This window comes from Sinocyclocheilus rhinocerous, unplaced genomic scaffold (assembly GCF_001515625.1).
Source record: "Sinocyclocheilus rhinocerous isolate Xijiao unplaced genomic scaffold, SAMN03320098_v1.1 scaffold323, whole genome shotgun sequence".
Classification (NCBI taxonomy): domain Eukaryota; kingdom Metazoa; phylum Chordata; class Actinopteri; order Cypriniformes; family Cyprinidae; genus Sinocyclocheilus; species Sinocyclocheilus rhinocerous.
Window position 1 is genome coordinate 139,896 of NW_015643640.1, and position 18,142 is coordinate 158,037.

The 18,142-nt window shown below is 36.8% G+C and overlaps 1 protein-coding gene across 2 annotated transcripts in view; it reads right to left on the reverse strand.

The window, feature by feature from the left end:
• The window catches only part of LOC107757607 (sister chromatid cohesion protein PDS5 homolog A-like), a 32,789-nt gene that overhangs the window by 10,812 nt on the left and 3,835 nt on the right, over positions 1-18,142 (reverse strand). For both annotated transcript variants that reach the window (XM_016575133.1, XM_016575134.1), the window contains exons 3-26: positions 11,913-12,116; positions 11,577-11,663; positions 11,186-11,283; positions 10,976-11,102; positions 10,805-10,885; positions 10,549-10,689; positions 10,342-10,457; positions 10,142-10,236; positions 9,907-10,052; positions 7,554-7,705; positions 7,317-7,430; positions 7,091-7,172; positions 6,312-6,360; positions 6,083-6,222; positions 5,778-5,893; positions 5,054-5,159; positions 4,535-4,695; positions 4,255-4,378; positions 3,511-3,669; positions 3,354-3,422; positions 3,135-3,271; positions 2,908-3,031; positions 2,008-2,212; positions 1,758-1,872 (exon numbers count right to left, since the gene is read on the reverse strand). In XM_016575133.1, the coding sequence (XP_016430619.1) occupies positions 1,758-1,872; positions 2,008-2,212; positions 2,908-3,031; positions 3,135-3,271; positions 3,354-3,422; positions 3,511-3,669; positions 4,255-4,378; positions 4,535-4,695; positions 5,054-5,159; positions 5,778-5,893; positions 6,083-6,222; positions 6,312-6,360; positions 7,091-7,172; positions 7,317-7,430; positions 7,554-7,705; positions 9,907-10,052; positions 10,142-10,236; positions 10,342-10,457; positions 10,549-10,689; positions 10,805-10,885; positions 10,976-11,102; positions 11,186-11,283; positions 11,577-11,663; positions 11,913-12,116 (2,948 nt within the window). The remainder of the gene's footprint in view (positions 1-1,757; positions 1,873-2,007; positions 2,213-2,907; positions 3,032-3,134; positions 3,272-3,353; positions 3,423-3,510; positions 3,670-4,254; positions 4,379-4,534; positions 4,696-5,053; positions 5,160-5,777; positions 5,894-6,082; positions 6,223-6,311; positions 6,361-7,090; positions 7,173-7,316; positions 7,431-7,553; positions 7,706-9,906; positions 10,053-10,141; positions 10,237-10,341; positions 10,458-10,548; positions 10,690-10,804; positions 10,886-10,975; positions 11,103-11,185; positions 11,284-11,576; positions 11,664-11,912; positions 12,117-18,142) is intronic.

The following is an 18,142-nucleotide window of genomic DNA, read 5'->3' on the forward strand; positions in this document are numbered from 1 at the left end:
TCTCTGAAGGATCATGTGACACTTAAGACTGGAGTAAAGGCTGATGAAAATTCAGCTTTGCATCACAGAAATAAATATAAAGAATATTAAAACCGAAAACCATTATTTAAAATTGTAATAATATTTCACAATATTACTGATTTTGTCTTTTTGATCAAATACATGGAGGCTTGATGAGCACAAGAGACTTCTTTCAAAAACATTAAAAATAGTAATGTGTCCAGACATACTTCCTTAAACCTCCGAATATCCGTTGAAATGGTCTATTAACATTTGAAAGTATTGGTCAGATCATTAGTGTGAAGTTGTCTCTGTGTAGAAGGGAAACCGTGCAAAAGTGTGTGAACGTGTTTAAAGGGGTCCTATTATGCTCTTTTACAAAGTCTTGATTTTGTTTTGGGGTGTACTAGAACAGGCTCTCATACTAGGTTGTTCGAAAAACACATTATTTTTCACATATTTTACATTATTACAACACCTCTCTCCCCAGTCTGGCATGAACGGCTCGTAGTGAAATACGAAATGTGCTGTGATTGGTTAGCTGGACCAGTGTGTGACATTATTACAACACCTCTCTCCCCAGTCTGGCATGAACGGCTCGAATAGTTCCTGTATCAAATGAAGGCCCGCCTTCTGAAATACGTAATGTGTTGTGATTGGTTAGCTGGGCCAGTGTGTGTTGTGATTGGTTAGCTGGGCTAGTGTGTGCTGTGATTGGCAGCACTCGGCGCCTGGTTGGGAAATGTCATGGCTCTTACCATAGCCGCCTGCGAGCTTCAGTGTAAATATTGCGTCCAAATCAAATCAATTTGAGCGCGATTTAAACCCGGATGATTGTAACCACTCTAAGGTCGTCTGCCTTGGGAAAGCTAGCGTGTCTCCGACATAGTGATAACACTCGTTGCCTTCTCTATTGCAGTTCAACCAGATCTCATCCCATTCGTGGATATTTGTGATATCACAAACCCCCGAAAAATATGCGTTGTAGTCCAAACGAGTCTTTCGTTGTGGTTTTTGAAAAGTGATTTCTGTTAAATAAAATATCTCCTTTTGAAGTGGACTTTGAGCGTTGTAACTTTGCAGATCTTTTTTATGCTCAAACAGCAACATTACAGACTAACTAAAGTTGAAAAAGTGAAAAAGCATAATAGGACCCCTTTAACACTCGTACTCTTTGACGTCTCTGAGCTGCTCCAAATCCTGTGGTTTGGTGAGGTCTGGATCATGAGCTAGAAGATGGATCATGTATGGCACCACATATTCTGGCAGGAGAGACAGCAGAAATTATCGTAATCCCACTGTGCATGAAGCGCCTGCCGCCATTGTTTTGAATGCGCTCAAACACTAACCGGAAACGTCCAAGGAACAAAGTTGTCACTTCCTTAAACCTCCGAATATCCGTTGAAATGGTCTATTAACATTTGAAAGTATTGGTCAGATCATTAGTGTGAAGTTGTCTCTGTGTAGAAGGGAAACCGTGCAAAAGTGTGTGAACGTGTTTAAAGGGGTCCTATTATGCTCTTTTACAAAGTCTTGATTTTGTTTTGGGGGTGTACTAAAAATATGCGTTGTAGTCCAAACGAGTCTTTCGTTGTGGTTTTTGAAAAGTGATTTCTGTTAAATAAAATATCTCCTTTTGAAGTGGACTTTGAGCTTTGTAACTTCGCAGATCTTTTTTATGCTCAAGCAGCAACATTACAGACTAACGAAAGTTGAAAAAGTGAAAAAGCATAATAGGACCCCTTTAACACTCGTACTCTTTGACGTCTCTGAGCTGCTCCAAATCCTGTGGTTTGGTGAGGTCTGGATCATGAGCTAGAAGATGGATCATGTATGGCACCACATATTCTGGCAGGAGAGACAGCAGCTTTTCTGAAAAACAAAACAAAATATAAATAAATCAAACACACAGGATATAGAGGTCCTGGCCATTCCAGCAATTCTGCAGGAAATAGAGATATTGGCGCAGTGTTGTGTGTGATACCAGAAATCAGAAACGGTACCTACCATGGGCCATAGGGTTCTGTTTGATGTACTCTCTGCGAACACTGATGTTCTTGAGCAGGCACTGTCGGGCATGAGCACGTCGCTCTTTCACTGGGTCTTTAGCGCACAATGCAAACACAGCCATGTACTCCAGTGGCAACAACAGCTTTACTAGAGCAACATGCAACTTCTGAGCAAAGATCTGCCGCACCTGATAGCACTCGTCCTATAAAGAGAGGGGAAAGGGAAGGAAAAAGCTGAAAAGATGTGAAGTTGTGGCTAATATATGCTTTTGTAGCATGTTCTTATATGTCCACTTGTTATTTGATGATTCTTGTTATTGTTGTTTCTTGTTGTTTTAATAAGCATTTTTTTGGTTCCTGTACTTGTAAGATTTTTAAATATAAATAACATGGTAGAACATATTACATTTCGATTTATGCATTTGCCAAATGCAAGTGTCATTCCATGTTATTGACCTTGGCATTACTAGCACTCTCATCTACAAGGAAAATCCTTAGGGATGCACAATATATCAGTACCATTAACAGCTAATATTAGACATTTTTCAATTTATCAGCATCAGTCGATATTGGATATTTAATTGTAATGCTCATTTCACCTAGCTTTACATTTAGATTAACTGAGAATTAGATGACAGTAATGTTAATCTTTAAAAGCACTTAAATGTAATCCTTAGCAAATCTAAAAATGAATTTCCATTTTTTATACCGTACATTATAATCTTTTTATTCCTAAATTCACTTGTATCATTTAAAATGATTGATTTTGGTTTTATTTAGACAAAACAGTATAACATTTTAATTATCAGCCATGTCCTGTAATTTTAATAATTTAATAACTTTCTCTACAAATACAGTTTTCAGAATTGGTATACAAGAAGTCTTGTGTTGAACTCACATTAATGACGAGTCCACAGAGCTGGAACTGTTCTGGAGTGATGATTTCATGATAACAGGGCTCTTGTGCCAGTTTCATGATGGCGCTTCCCGCTGCAAGCCTCAGTCGAGACATGTCAGACTTGCTGTGTCCACAAATATGCGTGTTAGGGGCCTATTAGCTATATTAGGGCAGCTTTCATAATTGTATACAAAATCACTCTGGGGATGTTGACACCCAGTCGGTACCTGATCTTTTTCTGCTCAGTGAGGTCTCCCTCGCTAACCAGCATGGCTGAGAGGAGTCTGAGAGTAGAGTTAGCTGATTTAGACTGATTATTCTTCATTCCCAGCAACCAGCGGACCAACAGCTTAATGGCATGCACCTGGCAACACACATGCACATTAATACACACACAAATCACCAAGATATGTTGTTTTCAACCTGATTACTCAAAGAAATTTTACCTTAGCCAGCACTTCAGGGGAAACCTCATCGTCAGCTGTCCAGAGCCGTCCATTCTTGTTTCCCACAGACTGAGAGATAGAGAGGGCTTGTTTAACATGCAAGGCAATAAAACCATTCATACATGCTAAAAGCAGAACAGCACATCAAAATGCTTACCCTGTCATTCATCAGAAGGTCCTTCACGATAAAATTGGCTACAATTGACTTCATGGGTGATGCAAATTGATCCGGGGCCAGCATAGAAATGTGTCCAAGAGACACGAGAGGAGTGATGAGCTGTTCAGGCACGTCTGCATTCAGACTGCGAGACAACGGCTGGAACAAGAGACAGAGACAAAAAAACACATTTGAATAATTCTCATGCAGCAAAAATTTTCTTGATTGTAATATTCACATGATTTGACAGTCAAAAAAGTTATGCATTTGCTGCACTTTGATTTACCTCAAATATATTTATTTAGAAGATTGAGAATAACAGCTTTTAAAAGTAATAGCAAAATTTTGGAGATAGCCAGAATCCCTAGTGTTAAAGGACTGGTTACATTTAGTTTCCAAAGTACATTCTATGGAGATGATAACATGAAATTAAGAACAAAAGTGTACTTTTTGAAAAGATATGGGCACCTCTAAAAATAAACGGTATAATATACGTGTATATACATATACACATATACAAATATATATATGAGATTAATCGTTTGACATCACATACATATATATATATATATATATATACATAAAATATATAATAACTTTATTCCCAAATAAAAATAAATGAAATGAAAAGTGAACAATTACTGGAAAAAAAATATATATTATGTCTTTATAAAAGCAATGTTTATCTGTAGAATGTACTCAGTGAAACGAATGGAAAGACAAAGTATGACAAAAAAGAATTACCTCAAATATTTGAGCTAACTGGACCTCTTTGTTGTGAAAGATGGCGTGGATGCAGTGGACCGCCTGTTTGGCCTGGTGAGGGGTGCCTCGTTTTGCCTTCTGGTGTAGTATGGGAATTAGAGTCCTGCACAGTAAGGGTAACATTTCATTACACCAAACTTTTGAATTTGACATCAATAAAGCTGATGAGACTGAGGAGCTTGAGTGGAGTATGTAATGAGTGTACAGGTTTGGTACTGACTCTAAACAGTTTGTGTGTGAATGTGGGAAGTGTTCATACGAGCGGATTTGTGGCAGTTCTGTCTCAATCTTTTGTCCTGTGTTTCTGAAGATCTGTATTGCTGCTTCTGCCACTTTATCGTCCTCCATCTTCAGACACTGCAACAAAGACTCGTACGTCTCAGCCGAGTGGAACGCAGTGGGGTGAGTAAATGACAAAACCTGAGGTAGGGACAGATAGAACAGCAAACTTTAAAATATTATTTAAATTATAAAAAAATATTTAAATAAAATATTTAAAAAAACTTTAGAATATTTAATATATTATTTAAATTATTATTACAAATATTTAAAATATAATACATTAAAGTATTCAAGAACATGACTGAGAATGAGTCTTCTAATACTTGGTATTAAGGGGAGCAATAGCCCATATATTTTTTAGCAATTAATTTTTTATTAATATATTTTCATATTAACGTGACTGTATGTCTACATAGTACTTCAAACTCTTATTTAAAAAAAAAAATATAGAAATCCCTGATATTTAAACTTGTGCATTTGTAGTTACAAACAGTACCTTGAGTAGCTCAAGTCCAGCACGAATGGCAGTATCAGGGGTTACTCCCTCATCATCATCATCAGCAGTGCCCTCAACTGACTTATTTAACAGCTTAACCAGGGCACTGAACACACACACACATTATTGGTGATCCAAAAAGTCTACACAATACTTGCAGTTACACTTCATCCTCACTAGATGTCTCACCCTTAAAAAGCTATTCAGACTGTTACACAACCGTTGAGAGGAAAGAAGCACATGGCCCATATTGCGCCTATCTCTCTCCCACTCAATCAGTTTCTCTTCCCCTCTCATTCATGTTCTCACTTTACATCTGCAGGTGCACTGATAGGAGTCCATATCCGATATTGCACAAAGTGCATGCATTCTTTATTTCCATTTGTGCACAAAGTGCATGCATTCTTCAGTTCTAATTTGCTCTTCAGATTAGATTTTTTAAACTGATTGTCTGCAGTTATTTTGCAGGTGCCCAAACTGAAATTTATTTGGGCATTGTAGTCCATGTACAGTATATTTACAGTAGTTCTTTTAGTAACGAATTAAGCTTGATTGACAGCACTTGTGGAAAATAATGGGCTCATCCCTCACAAAAAATACTACAATAAAATGATTTTTAAAAAAAGTATTTAAAATTTTTTATTTTTTTTTGCTAGATGCATGTTCATTGACTTCCTTCCAAAACAAAGACATTTCTCATGAGCCGTTTGACCTCATCGCCTACCTGATGGCCTCAGAGTCAATGTGCACCGGTGCGATTCTCTCCAGCAAGAATTTCACCATCTCCAGGAATGGGTTCGTGGGCTGCTTAGGGAATGTTAGCTTCCGTGTGATTTCCCTCTAAAAAAAAAAAAAAAAAACCTTAGATGACTTATATCTGCTTAATATTTACATAGCTTTTTACAGTGTTGATCGGAACAGGTCTTAATCATATGCATTATATAAAGCAAGCTTATGAACAGTTACCATGTCAGCTTAAAAAAGTGCAGTACTGAATGTGATTGGTGGAGATAACGTTGTTAAACTCACCACACACTGTTCAGCCTGTTTACATGAGCAGGTGGGACTGATGAGTTGCTCAAGCTGAAGACGGAGTTTCTCATCCTCACCCAGAACCTGATTAAACTTCTTCATAAAGTCCTGAGCTTTACCTGGGTCTGGGAGATTCTCTGAGAGTGGGAGAGACGGATTACACATTGTAAAATCTGTAGGTTTTAATATCTATCCATTTACAGGCATTTATGAAGTATGAGCTTACTAGCAATGGTCATAAGTTTTCCAAACATGGCGCTGGTGTTTGCTTCAGACTACAGGAAGAGAAAAACAAATTAGTCACTCACCCACAGAAGCAAAATTCATATGTGCATTGTACACAGTCACAAAATAAGAACAAACTGCTTCTTTGATCACCACCACTCATTTCTAGCTGAACATTTGTTTAATATATATATATATATATATATATTTTTTTTGTCACTGGATCTGTCTTGTACTAATGCTTTGGCATGTAAAACGGTCAAGATAATAAAGCACTTTGATTAGGACAACACACACATACTCAATGTCCTTCACAACATTTTTAATAAAAAAATAAACAACACGCAAAGGACATGGCTCACACCTACAAGCAAAAAACTGTTCACATAGAAATAAATGCAAGCTTTAGCAGAGATAAAGATTATCAGTAATAAAACTGAACATTAAGGGCATTCAATTCAAACATCATCTAACTTAATTTACTTCTGACCATAGTCCAAGTATTTTCTTATCAACTGAAGCTGCATGAGACTCCTCAGGCCTGATAGTTCTGATTATATAATAATAATAATAATAATTCTAAGACCAAAATATAGAACTATTTTAATAAAACTGCAAAACTTAAAATAGAAATCTTGGGTGAACTATGACTTTAACAACTAAAGAGAGCATTAAGGTGAGTGTGAGTTATCAGACACTTTATTTAGTGTGTTTGTGTGTGCATGTTCCAATAATAGAGCCACATATGTAAGTGAGTGTATTCGTGTCTGTGTAACTTACTGTAGGTAATTTGTGCAAATCCAGCAGTTCTCGAACCAGCCCTCTCAGCATATTCTGACACTTCCACATTTCATTCAGTGCTCTGAAAAACAATGAGATGCTCTGCTTGATATAACTGAACACATGAGTGCTGTTAATAGAAGTACAGTGATACTGTCCAAAACTGTCAGATGAGAACCAGAGACTCATATCTGATAAGCTTTTAAAACAGTCGATTAAGACTCACTTGACTGCGTTAGTGTCCAGACAGGCATAAAGGTAGTACAGACACTTCATCTTCTCCTCAGTCTCCAGACTGTGAGGAACCATGTTCTGGGCAAAGATCTTCTCCACCAGCAACCTAATAAAACAAACACACTTTAAGGGCCTGAGGTTTCCATATTAGACATGCTTCACTGTTTTAATGTCAATAAATTAGTCAATGAAGCACATGAAACCATTTGTGTGTATGTGTGTGTCCTACTTGTCATCTATGCTGTTCTGGTAGTAGATGTGTAAGAGTTTGTCTTTGATCCAGCTGATTTTCAAAGCGGACTCCTTCCCGGCCTCATGGTGCAGACAGTACTTCTTATAAAGCTGAGCCAAACCCATCATTGCTTCCTTACGGACACGCCACTGAAACAAAACATGCTAATTTACTTTCATCTAAAAAAACAGAGGTCTTAAAAATTAAGGGATGTGTGGGGTTCTGTGTTCTTTCTCAGTTCTCATTTCATTTACATTCTAAGTGATTTGGATTTTAATTAGGGTTCCATGATATATCAAAATAAAATCTATATCTCAACATTGAGTTGAGTGTGACTAACAAATCGCAATGCACTTTATCCTATTTTCCAGAATATAAGTTACGTTTTTTTAACTGTGTTGTGACAAATTCCAAAATTACTTATTTAACGTCAAACAAGCAAAGCATGGGCAAAGTGCACACAAATACAGACACACACAACATATCAGAAGACGCAGACACAGTTACACTGCTCAGTTACTCAGCGTACCACCATGGTGTTGTTCCAAATGTGCGCATGTCAAGGATGCTGTTATGCATAAAGGTAAGTGGATATTGGGATACGAGTGAATAATTCGGAATAATTCGGATTTGTGCTGAATGAGAGGTACGTACGCCCAACGCCGGTTTTACTTTACCAAGTGTTGTTTATAATGAATACCACTATAATGTTTATAGTGTAAATGTTTCATTTACAGACATTTTACATTATTTCTGAAAGTAATAACATGCGTCATATGACTTCTACACTGATGCGACTTATCTGTTTTTTTTTTCTCTCTCAATAATGCAATTTTGTCCTGGTGCGACTTATACTCAGCTAAGTGGATATTGGGACACGAGTGAATAATTCGGAATAATTCAGATTTGTGCTGAATGAGAGAGGTACGTACGCCCAACGCCGGTTTTACTTTACCAAATGTTGTTTATAATGAATACCACTATAATGTTTATAGTGTAAATGTTTCATTTACAGACATTTTACATTATTTCTGAAAGTAATAACATGCGTCATATGACTTCTACACTGATGCGACTTATCTGTTTTTTTTTTCTCTCTCAATAATGCAATTTTGTCCTGGTGCGACTTATACTCAGCTGCAACTTATTTATGGAACACATGGTAAATATATGCATTCTGTTAATATACAGTAAATATATTCACTAACCTGCAGCACATATATTTATTTGGTAACACTTTACAAAAAGGTTCATTAGTTAAAATTAGTTAACTACTTTAGTTAACAGGAACTAAGAATGAACAATACTTCTACAGCATTTATTCATCGTAGTTAGAGTTAATTGCAACATTTACTAATGCATTATTAAAATCAAAAGTTGTGCTTATTAACATTAGTTAATGCACTGTGAATTAACATGAACTAACAATAAACGACTGTATTTTCATTAACATTAACAAAGATTAATAAATACAGTAATAAATGTACTGTTCATTGTTCATTCATGTTAGTTAATACATTAACTAATGGAACCTTATTGTAAAGTGTTACCATTTATTTGCTGACAAAACAGCAAAATAAAAGCTTAATGGCTTAATGTTTGAAAATGAAGAAATTAAGATGCAAACAGTAGTATTGCACTTTTACAGTTGTACTATAAATGTATTTTTATTAAATACTTTATTTTACAGTGCAAAAGTCTCTTTTTAATAATTTTTCAATAATTAATTTTTTATAACTACAAAAAAAAAGGATCTAATATTATTAAATAGCCATACTGAATGGGTCAAAAAAGTGGGACTGCAGCCTAAGAGATAGAATTAATCATGATTCATTTAATCATGAAACTTAAACAATTTAACATCAATTTATTAAAAGTTTAACAAATATTACATGTTTAGGGCCCTATGAAATGTTTTATTTTTCCAACCTTATGTTTTATTGTAACCAAATTCTGTTTTAGCATTTCTAATTATTTGAAAGCATAAATGTGTGTGTGTGTGTGCGCGCACGAGCGCATCGGGCGGAACTCCGCTGTGCGTGATACAGAGAGCGCGACCATAACGTAGAGACCGAAATGACATGCCTTCCTGTAAATAAGATAAATAACATAAGGCTATTTAGTTTGCTTAATAAAAGAACAAGGTATATACCTGTTCTATAGGAAAGGTAACTTTAAATGACTTCTGTTGTGATCTGGCGCTATAGAGAAAATATAATTAAATAAAATTAACTTGACCTTCAAAGGGAGCGGGGGGTGCCGTTGCGGGGGCGGGCCGCCCCCCTAATATAATGGCATGCAGCCCTAATTTAAATTGAGCTCAAATGACTTTAGGGTACATCTTTCTCACCCTCTTGTCCAACATCCTCTCTCTGACGAATCCCAACAGTTGATCATTCACCAGGTTCAGGTCTTTCTTCCCTGCGTTGATGATGGTCACAATGACATCATGTCTGATTGCCTCCTCTGGGTCATGTGATCTCACCTTCAAAAAATCTGATGTGACAGACAGTTACGCAAGATGTTTACGAGTCAAGCAAATGCTTAAGATGGAATAAATCAGCCAAAATTAATCCTGAACACACCTGTAAGATCCTTGGCAAGGTCCGGGTGGTTCATCAGAGAGTGACTAGCAAACTTCACACATTCCAGTCTCACAGGAACATGGATGTCGTTGAACCTATGAGAGGAAAATAAAAAGCAAATCAGAATTCAACTCTCAAATAACATACATATTCCAAATCTGTCTTTCAGGCCAGTTTTTTTAATGGTAGGAGATCCTCACCTTCCCAGAAAGCACTGCCAGAGTGGGCGATTCTGAGTGGCCAGTTCAGAGTCCTTCGCTCCAAAGAGCTTAGCTAACAGTTTCACCACAGCCAACCTCTCCTCTCCATCATTACTCTAAACAGGCAACAACAAACAGATTTAGTCTTCCTCTAAAGGGGTTTGTCTGCAAGCTGGTGCGCAAGGAAATGTATGTGCATTTACTCACCTTCAATTTGAACTCAAGTTGTGGCATCACAGAGACAAGGAGCAGAGGGTCGATTGCAAAGAGCTCCTGAATGAGGTCAAATACATGCTCAGACAGATCACTCACGGAGGACTTTCCCATCACCAACACCTGATTAAAGAACTACGGAGAAAGAGATTCTTAAGTCAATACAACACAAAACAGGAATAGAACACGTCATTGAAATGCACTAAACTCTGAAAGGACAACAATTCAAATGGATGATTTTGTGACTCACTGAGGCAATGCAGGTTTCGATGGTCTGAACCGTTCTCTTCAGAAGAGTCTTGGCCAGGTCATATGCCTGCTTATTCAAATTCTAAAGCACAGAAAAAGGTACAACCACACACTGATTAGCCATCTGAGACTGGACTGGGAAATAAGACTGGGAAGTAAGATGTTTGTCTACTTTGTGAGCAGGGATGAGGTTGATGAGGATTGTGTCCAGCAGCTCTTGCGTCACTCCATCTCCCTCCATGATGATGGAGCTCATCAGGTCCAACATGTGCATCTGCACCTTCTGATTATGGCTGTTACTGGAAGAGGGAAAAGTCCTGATCAAAAAGAGTACAGCTGCGTAACAGAAGAGACGATTAATCTCACTTCAAATCAAACTCACTTGATGACAGAAAAGAGGGTTTTGAAGAGCTGGATGAAGATCTCATTACAGTCCTCCAATTCAAAACAGATGTTGTAGGACTTCACCCATGCCAGGTTCTGCGCAAGTGAAAGGTCAAAATTTTAGCTATGACAATCAGACTACGTGCTAAATATTATATGTGACCCTGTAGCACAAAAGCAGTCTTAAGTCGCTGGGGTATATTTGTAGTAATAGCCAAAAAAAAACAAACGGGTAAATATTGCTGCAATGTGGCTTATAATCCAATGAGCCTGAAAGTAAATTTAAAACATGCATGCATATACAACCAGTCATTTGTAAAAACACAGCAAAGAAAAGCTATGACTAAATGAAATGAATAAACTCTGACTGATTGAATAAACCATCTCACCTCTAGTAAGTAAAAATATCTGTTGAACTGAGGGCTCTTGGTATCCTCTAATCCCTTCAACTGTCGTGTAATGAAGAGGAAAATTTCCTAGATGGGGAAAAAAAAGAAAAAAGAAAATTAATGACATTGGTGTGCTTTTTTTAAACTGCTTACAGCTCATCTTAATTTTGTGTCGTTTTATATGTGAGAGTGGGATTGTGTGTAGGATGGTGAAAAATGTCAGCTTGACATGAGGTGCATATGCGTGATCAGTTTTTAGTTATATATTTTTAGTGTGAGCGGTCATAAGTCATATGTGAGATATGAATTTTATCTTTTGAGGAGTACATGTCATACCTTGAGCTTGTCATGTGAGGTGTATGGGGCCTCTGGAGCGTAGATCCTGAAGATATCAGCAAGACAGCAGGCCACAAGTAATCGTACATCTTTGTTGGGGTTTCGCAGGAAAAACTCAGATGCCAAGTGAAGAGCCAGAGCCAAGTACTGCTGCTTTTCCTCCTCTGAGTCTTGATCCATGTCCATATATGTCTTAACCACCAGCTATAAGACAGAGAGGTGTCATGTAATACCGGTTTACAGTTTCTCTTATACAGTGAGCAAAATATCTCAAACCATTTATTAATTTTGTAAAAGGTTCAACTTTAGACACAACCTACCTTTTACACATTGCATATCTGTAAAACCTATTTAACAAAACTTTAAACACTAAATAGCTTGTTTGCAATCACGTGATTCTAACGACGTGCAAAATTCAGATGGAGGGCAGGAAGTGAAAAGCAGAACGGATGAGATGGTACTGGTTTACAAACCCAATTCCAAAAAAGTTGGGACACTGTACAAATTGTGAGTAAAAAAGGAATGGAATAATTTACAAATCTCATAAACTTATATTTTATTCACAATAGAATATAGATAACATATCAAATGTTGAAAGTGAGACATTTTGAAATGTCATGCCAAATATTGGCTCATTTTGGATTTCATGAGAGCTACACATTCCAAAAAAGTTGGGACAGGTAGCAATAAGAGGCCGGAAAAGTTAAATGTACATATAAGGAACAGCTGGAGGACCAATTTGCAACTTATTAGGTCAATTGGCAACATGATTGGGTATAAAAAGAGCCTCTCAGAGTGGCAGTGTTCATCTATGTTGTATTCTGAATAAAATATTGAAATTTGAAACTTCCACATCATTGCATTCTGTTTTTATTCACAATTTGTACAGTGTCCCAACTTTTTTGGAATCGGGTTTGTAGACACTATTACAAGAGAAAGGTATAAACAGAAAATCACAACATATGTTGGATGTGATCCTAATGTTATGAAGGAGCGATTTTTCAACTAAACTGAAATACTTGCCTGCCATCGAGGTGGATGAGGATATAGGCTAAGCAATTGCTCACCTGAACTAACCCTGATTGCAATCAAGCTATTTCGAAAGTGAATCCCACATTTATATGAGGGATGCGGGATATATCACTCCTGAAACTTTGCTGCATGTACAGGGTATGTGGCCGCTGGTCCTGTTAGCAGCACGTATAACAAAACTTTTATTCAAACTCTGAATTGATTATAGCCTAGAAAGCGAGCAATTAGCGCTTCCATATAATCACTAAAAAGCGGTCACTCACTTTAATTTATCTCAATCTCACAATGTTCCGCTATAATCAGTGAAGCTCTCTAAACTGCACATATAATATCTTATTTACATTGTGTCTATGTGTGGCGTTTAGCATTGAGTGAATTCTGACTGTCTCATGCCGAATGCACGAGAGTTGGCAGCCCTGTATCTATTTATTTATTAATATCTTAATATATTTTTATATCTTATATTAACCATTCGCACACATGAGCATTATCCGACTCGGCTCCTCCCGACCAAGCCACTTTTTCCTGCGTTTTTCAGTCAATTTCTTGCCTTTCCCCCCCCCTTATGAACAACTAATTTCCGTACGCGATAAAAGCTCCTTGAGGTTTCTCGGTTTGAGCATCCATAAACAACGCAAAACTAACTTTTACTGCATCAAAACCAAACCGCAACTTGGCAAAATAACAACACACTATTATTTTTCTTGTCAAAGTTAAAGAACGTGTTTGTTTTGTAAGAGCACATTTGTGAAGAGCACAAATAAGGCTTATTAAACATTGACTCTGGAAATCAATGCATCAGGTCACATGTGTATATGTAGGTGGACACTGATTATGGATCTTATTTTTTAAAGCTTTTTGTTTTAATGCCAAGGTGTCTGTGAATTTCTGCACATACAAATGTGCAACATGGCAACAAGTGAATGCGATTATTTTAAGAAATGTAACTACTTTATTATTTTAAAATAGTTATTAGAAAATCTTATATTTACATTCATATTAACATGTTCTGGTCCTCCAATATACCATGAATGCTGATACAGAGTACAGTATAGGATACAGTATATCACACTGCTTGTTCACAATGTTCCATATTATGCATGTGGTGCAGAGTGACCACTTAAAAGTAAGAGTTAGGGGTGGGTGATATGACAAAATCATACATCACGATATCAGTAATTTTATTTCATGGTAACGATATAATATCTCGATATATTTATTTTTGCTTTAAATAAGGTCTTTATGATATCAACATTTTTGATAACAGAAATTTCATAATTCTTGTCACCAGCGTCAATATCACAAAAAAAACTAATACTAGCCTAAATAAAAAAAATAAAAAAAAACAACAAACACTCAAGCTCACTGAAGACAAGTAAACTGGCAGCGATTAAATAAACTAATTACAAGCAATAGGACAAAAAAACTACAGTAGAGCAAATAAATAAGAAATGCTACATACATTGTATGAAGTAATCACATGTATAAAAACACAGCACAGCAGGAATATTAGACTGCTGTCACTTTATGAGCTGCCCGGATTCAATATTTGTATTGAAAAATCCATTACTTGTCTGATTTAGTTCTGATTAAGTTTGGGAGTAATTTGGAATAATTACTGACTACCAAAAATAACATTGTAAAGGCCCTCGCAGGTGCAGTTCAGACTGTAATCTTTGTTAAGGGAAATGCAAATAGTGACAGATCTTTTCCTCCGTATTGTGACATGTAAAGCTGTGTGAAATGGATTATCAAACAAAAATGTAGTGCAGGGACTAGATCTGTTGTTGATTCGATTTACCTCTTCATAAAAGCAAAGTCATACATTGCTAAAGGTAAATAATTAAGCTATTCTTCCCTGTAGAACTCATCTTTCAGAAGCATGCAACACTTCCAGGTCTAAGACCCAGCAGAAATTATGTTCTCTACTTTCTGCCTCTCTCTGCCGCCTGTGAGTGTGTGTGTGTGTGTGTGTGTGAGAGAGTGTTTTGCAAAGTGGGGGAAGGGCGGCTTGTGCTCTGAGCTCAAGGACAGCAGTTGAGCTTCACTCACTTTGAGCGTCAAAACAGCACACTGGCAAAAGCAGCAAGCCCAGCAGTCACTCCAAATACCTCCAAAAGACTCAGATACCCTCCCTAACAATTTTTACCACTTTTGCACATTTAATAAGAGAATAATAGAGTGAAAGAATCTCTGGAAATGTGTATGAATGGATTGCTACAAAAAGTTCTTTAGTTCATGTGAGAGAAAAAAGTAACTTATGGCACTATATTTTATGGAGATTTCACAATTATTTCCACCATCTGTGGATTTTTTGGGGAGGTGACCTAATTCATGTTTACTTCATGAAAAGCACAACCTCAGACCTAGAAATCAGACCGTTAAATGTGGTTTGAAACTACTCTTTATGGTCAGAACATGACAAACATGTCACGTTTTTGAATTCTTTACACTTTTTCAGTCATTTTTCCTCAACAAAATAAATCTTAATTGAAAAAATAATTTCTTAGTTTCTGCATGTTCTAATGAGTGATAGTTTCAAATCATGAATCAGGTTTGTGTTCCTGACTTTGAAGACGTGTATCTTCAGCACAGTTTGCAGTGCAGGCTGCAATATTAAATTTTTTCTCTTAGAAATGCACATCTGACAGTAGCTTGAGTTGACAGTAGTAGCAGCTTGAGTTTGGATGCAGATGTACATTTATGTTCATTATCAAAAACAGTAACATCTGTAAACATTGTAACAACCTCATTTTTATATGGTGAAATGTAGGCTAAATATTCTGACTGTTTGAGATTTATTAAAATTAACCATTCAACCCTCAACGGACACCTTGGCAATTGAATCGCCATTGGCTAGTATATTTTTTTGTTTACTCGCCAGACTGAAATACTAATATATATATATATATATATAAGTTATGCCATTTTACAAACATATATAATGTTTGTAAAATGGTACAGCTTTTTAAATATCTGAAAGTACACTCTTAATATCAGTCAGTCAAGCAGTATAATATGATAATCAATATGATATTATTATTTAATAATAGAAGTTTAGTAATTAGAATTAAAACTTGGTAACCATGAACTTAGGACTGGTGCTGGTGCTTTTTTTGGTCATTCAGTGTTCCTGTAAAAAAAAAACGAACAATAATACTGATAAGATATTATTATTATTATTATTATTATACGAATTCTACTAATAAGAACAATATAAAAACGCACTAGGGATTAATGAGCTACTGGATTCATGAATATTAATCAGGTTGTGTGCGTTTGCTCGAACTGATTCGCTGAAATCAAAACAGGGACGATAATAGGTGATCACCAGCCAATGAGATTGTCGTTTGCGCATTAGTTCCGCCTACTACAGGAAAACCCGGCGGTTCTTAAAAGCTGAAGAATTCCAAAGGAACTCCGTTATTTTTACAGGAAAATACAACAAAGAATATCGTTTACATGCATCACATCAATTCTGCATGTTATGTAAGACTCTCGCTCGCTCTCGCTCTTTGCGCGTGTGAGAGAAAGCGCCGGCGAGTCGTGCGCCTTCACACTAGAGTTTACGTTACGCTAAATACACAAACACAGGTGCGCTGCGCATCCATTCAAATGAACTGAAAAATATCACAGATCGCTTGACGGAGAGTGAAACTCTGAAGCGCTCAGTCAGAGTGTTCTGTGAGTGAAAATATATCCGTGCTAATCATATACTCAGCCTCCAACTCACACACTGGCAAGTAAAATCTGAGGATTTATTAGCCATTGGCTAATATTAGACAATTTAGTCACCCAGAGTGAAGATTTAGGCGCATATGCGAGTGATTTACTCGCAATGTAGAGGGTTGCCATTGGTCTTCCATAGTAGCATACATTTAGATCATGATAACCACATATAGAACCACACATATTGCACCTCAATACCATGGTAAAAATATAACTATATGGTTTCTAGGTATTTGTATGAAAAACAGTAGTCTAAATACATTTTGTATAAATGCAAATGCTATAGCTTAATCACAAAAAATACTGAAATTATAATCCATTACTCCTTTAAGACATTTAATACATGTGTACATTAATGATATAATAAAATTCGATATGAATATCCCACATTTCTGCCACAATATTAGTGTTACTATAGTAAATCCATGGTAAATGATGGCGATTTGTAGACTGAAAGCCTTCTGACTATCGTTGCTCACAGTGTTTCTCCGGCCATTCAACACTGAATGCAAATAGTGACACACAAGTTGAAATGTAGGATTATAAAGGATTTTAGAGACAGTCTACAAGTTGCATTGGTCTCTCAGTTGCACTTGAATGCGTAAAACACTCAAGCTTGGCTTCACTTTACAGAACTACAGGATCAAGAGGATGAGGCAGCACAACAATGCACTAATGGCGCTTTTCCACTGCGTGTTACGGCTCGGTTTGCGTTTCCACTGCAGTTTAGTATCGCTGTAGAGTGGGCGGGATTATTCACATGTTGTTATAGCCGCGTCGCCCCATCATCAAGCTCGCTGGATCCGCTCATCTGCTATCAACGAGAGGAACGTCTGTACTTCCTCAACAGGGGGAACAGCCACTTTAATCCGTGATCAGCAGAGTTTACACGTCACGTTTTGGTCACGAGATGGTACTAAAAAAAAGTACCAGGTACCAGGTACTGTACCCAGTGGAAAACCCCCCAAAAGTGAACCGTACTGAACCGTACCGTGCCGTACCATGCAGTGGAAAAGCGCCTTAATATATCTCCACCATATTACACTACATTTTCATTTCTAATTCAAACAGTGCGGGAAAACGCATGCACACTTTTATTCTCAATAACATGTAGGTGAGAATTAATAATCCACAGATGATGAGCTTGTCTTTCTATCAAATTGTCATTCAACAAACAGTGCATGTGAATCTCCCCACAATTATTTCCAAAGTGAAGGAAGTGCCACAAGCTCATATGCTGAACTTCAGTTGCATAACACAGAGTAGGGCTGGACGATATGGCCAAAATTGATATCACGATATATTTCTTAATTTCGGTCGATACGATATAATTCCGATATCGATATGAACACTATTTATCTGAAATAGAAATCTTTTGTAACATTATAAATGCCTTTATCAAGCATCTTTAAGCTTTATTTTTAAGCATCCTTGCTAAATAAAAGTATTAATTTCTATAATTCTTTCCC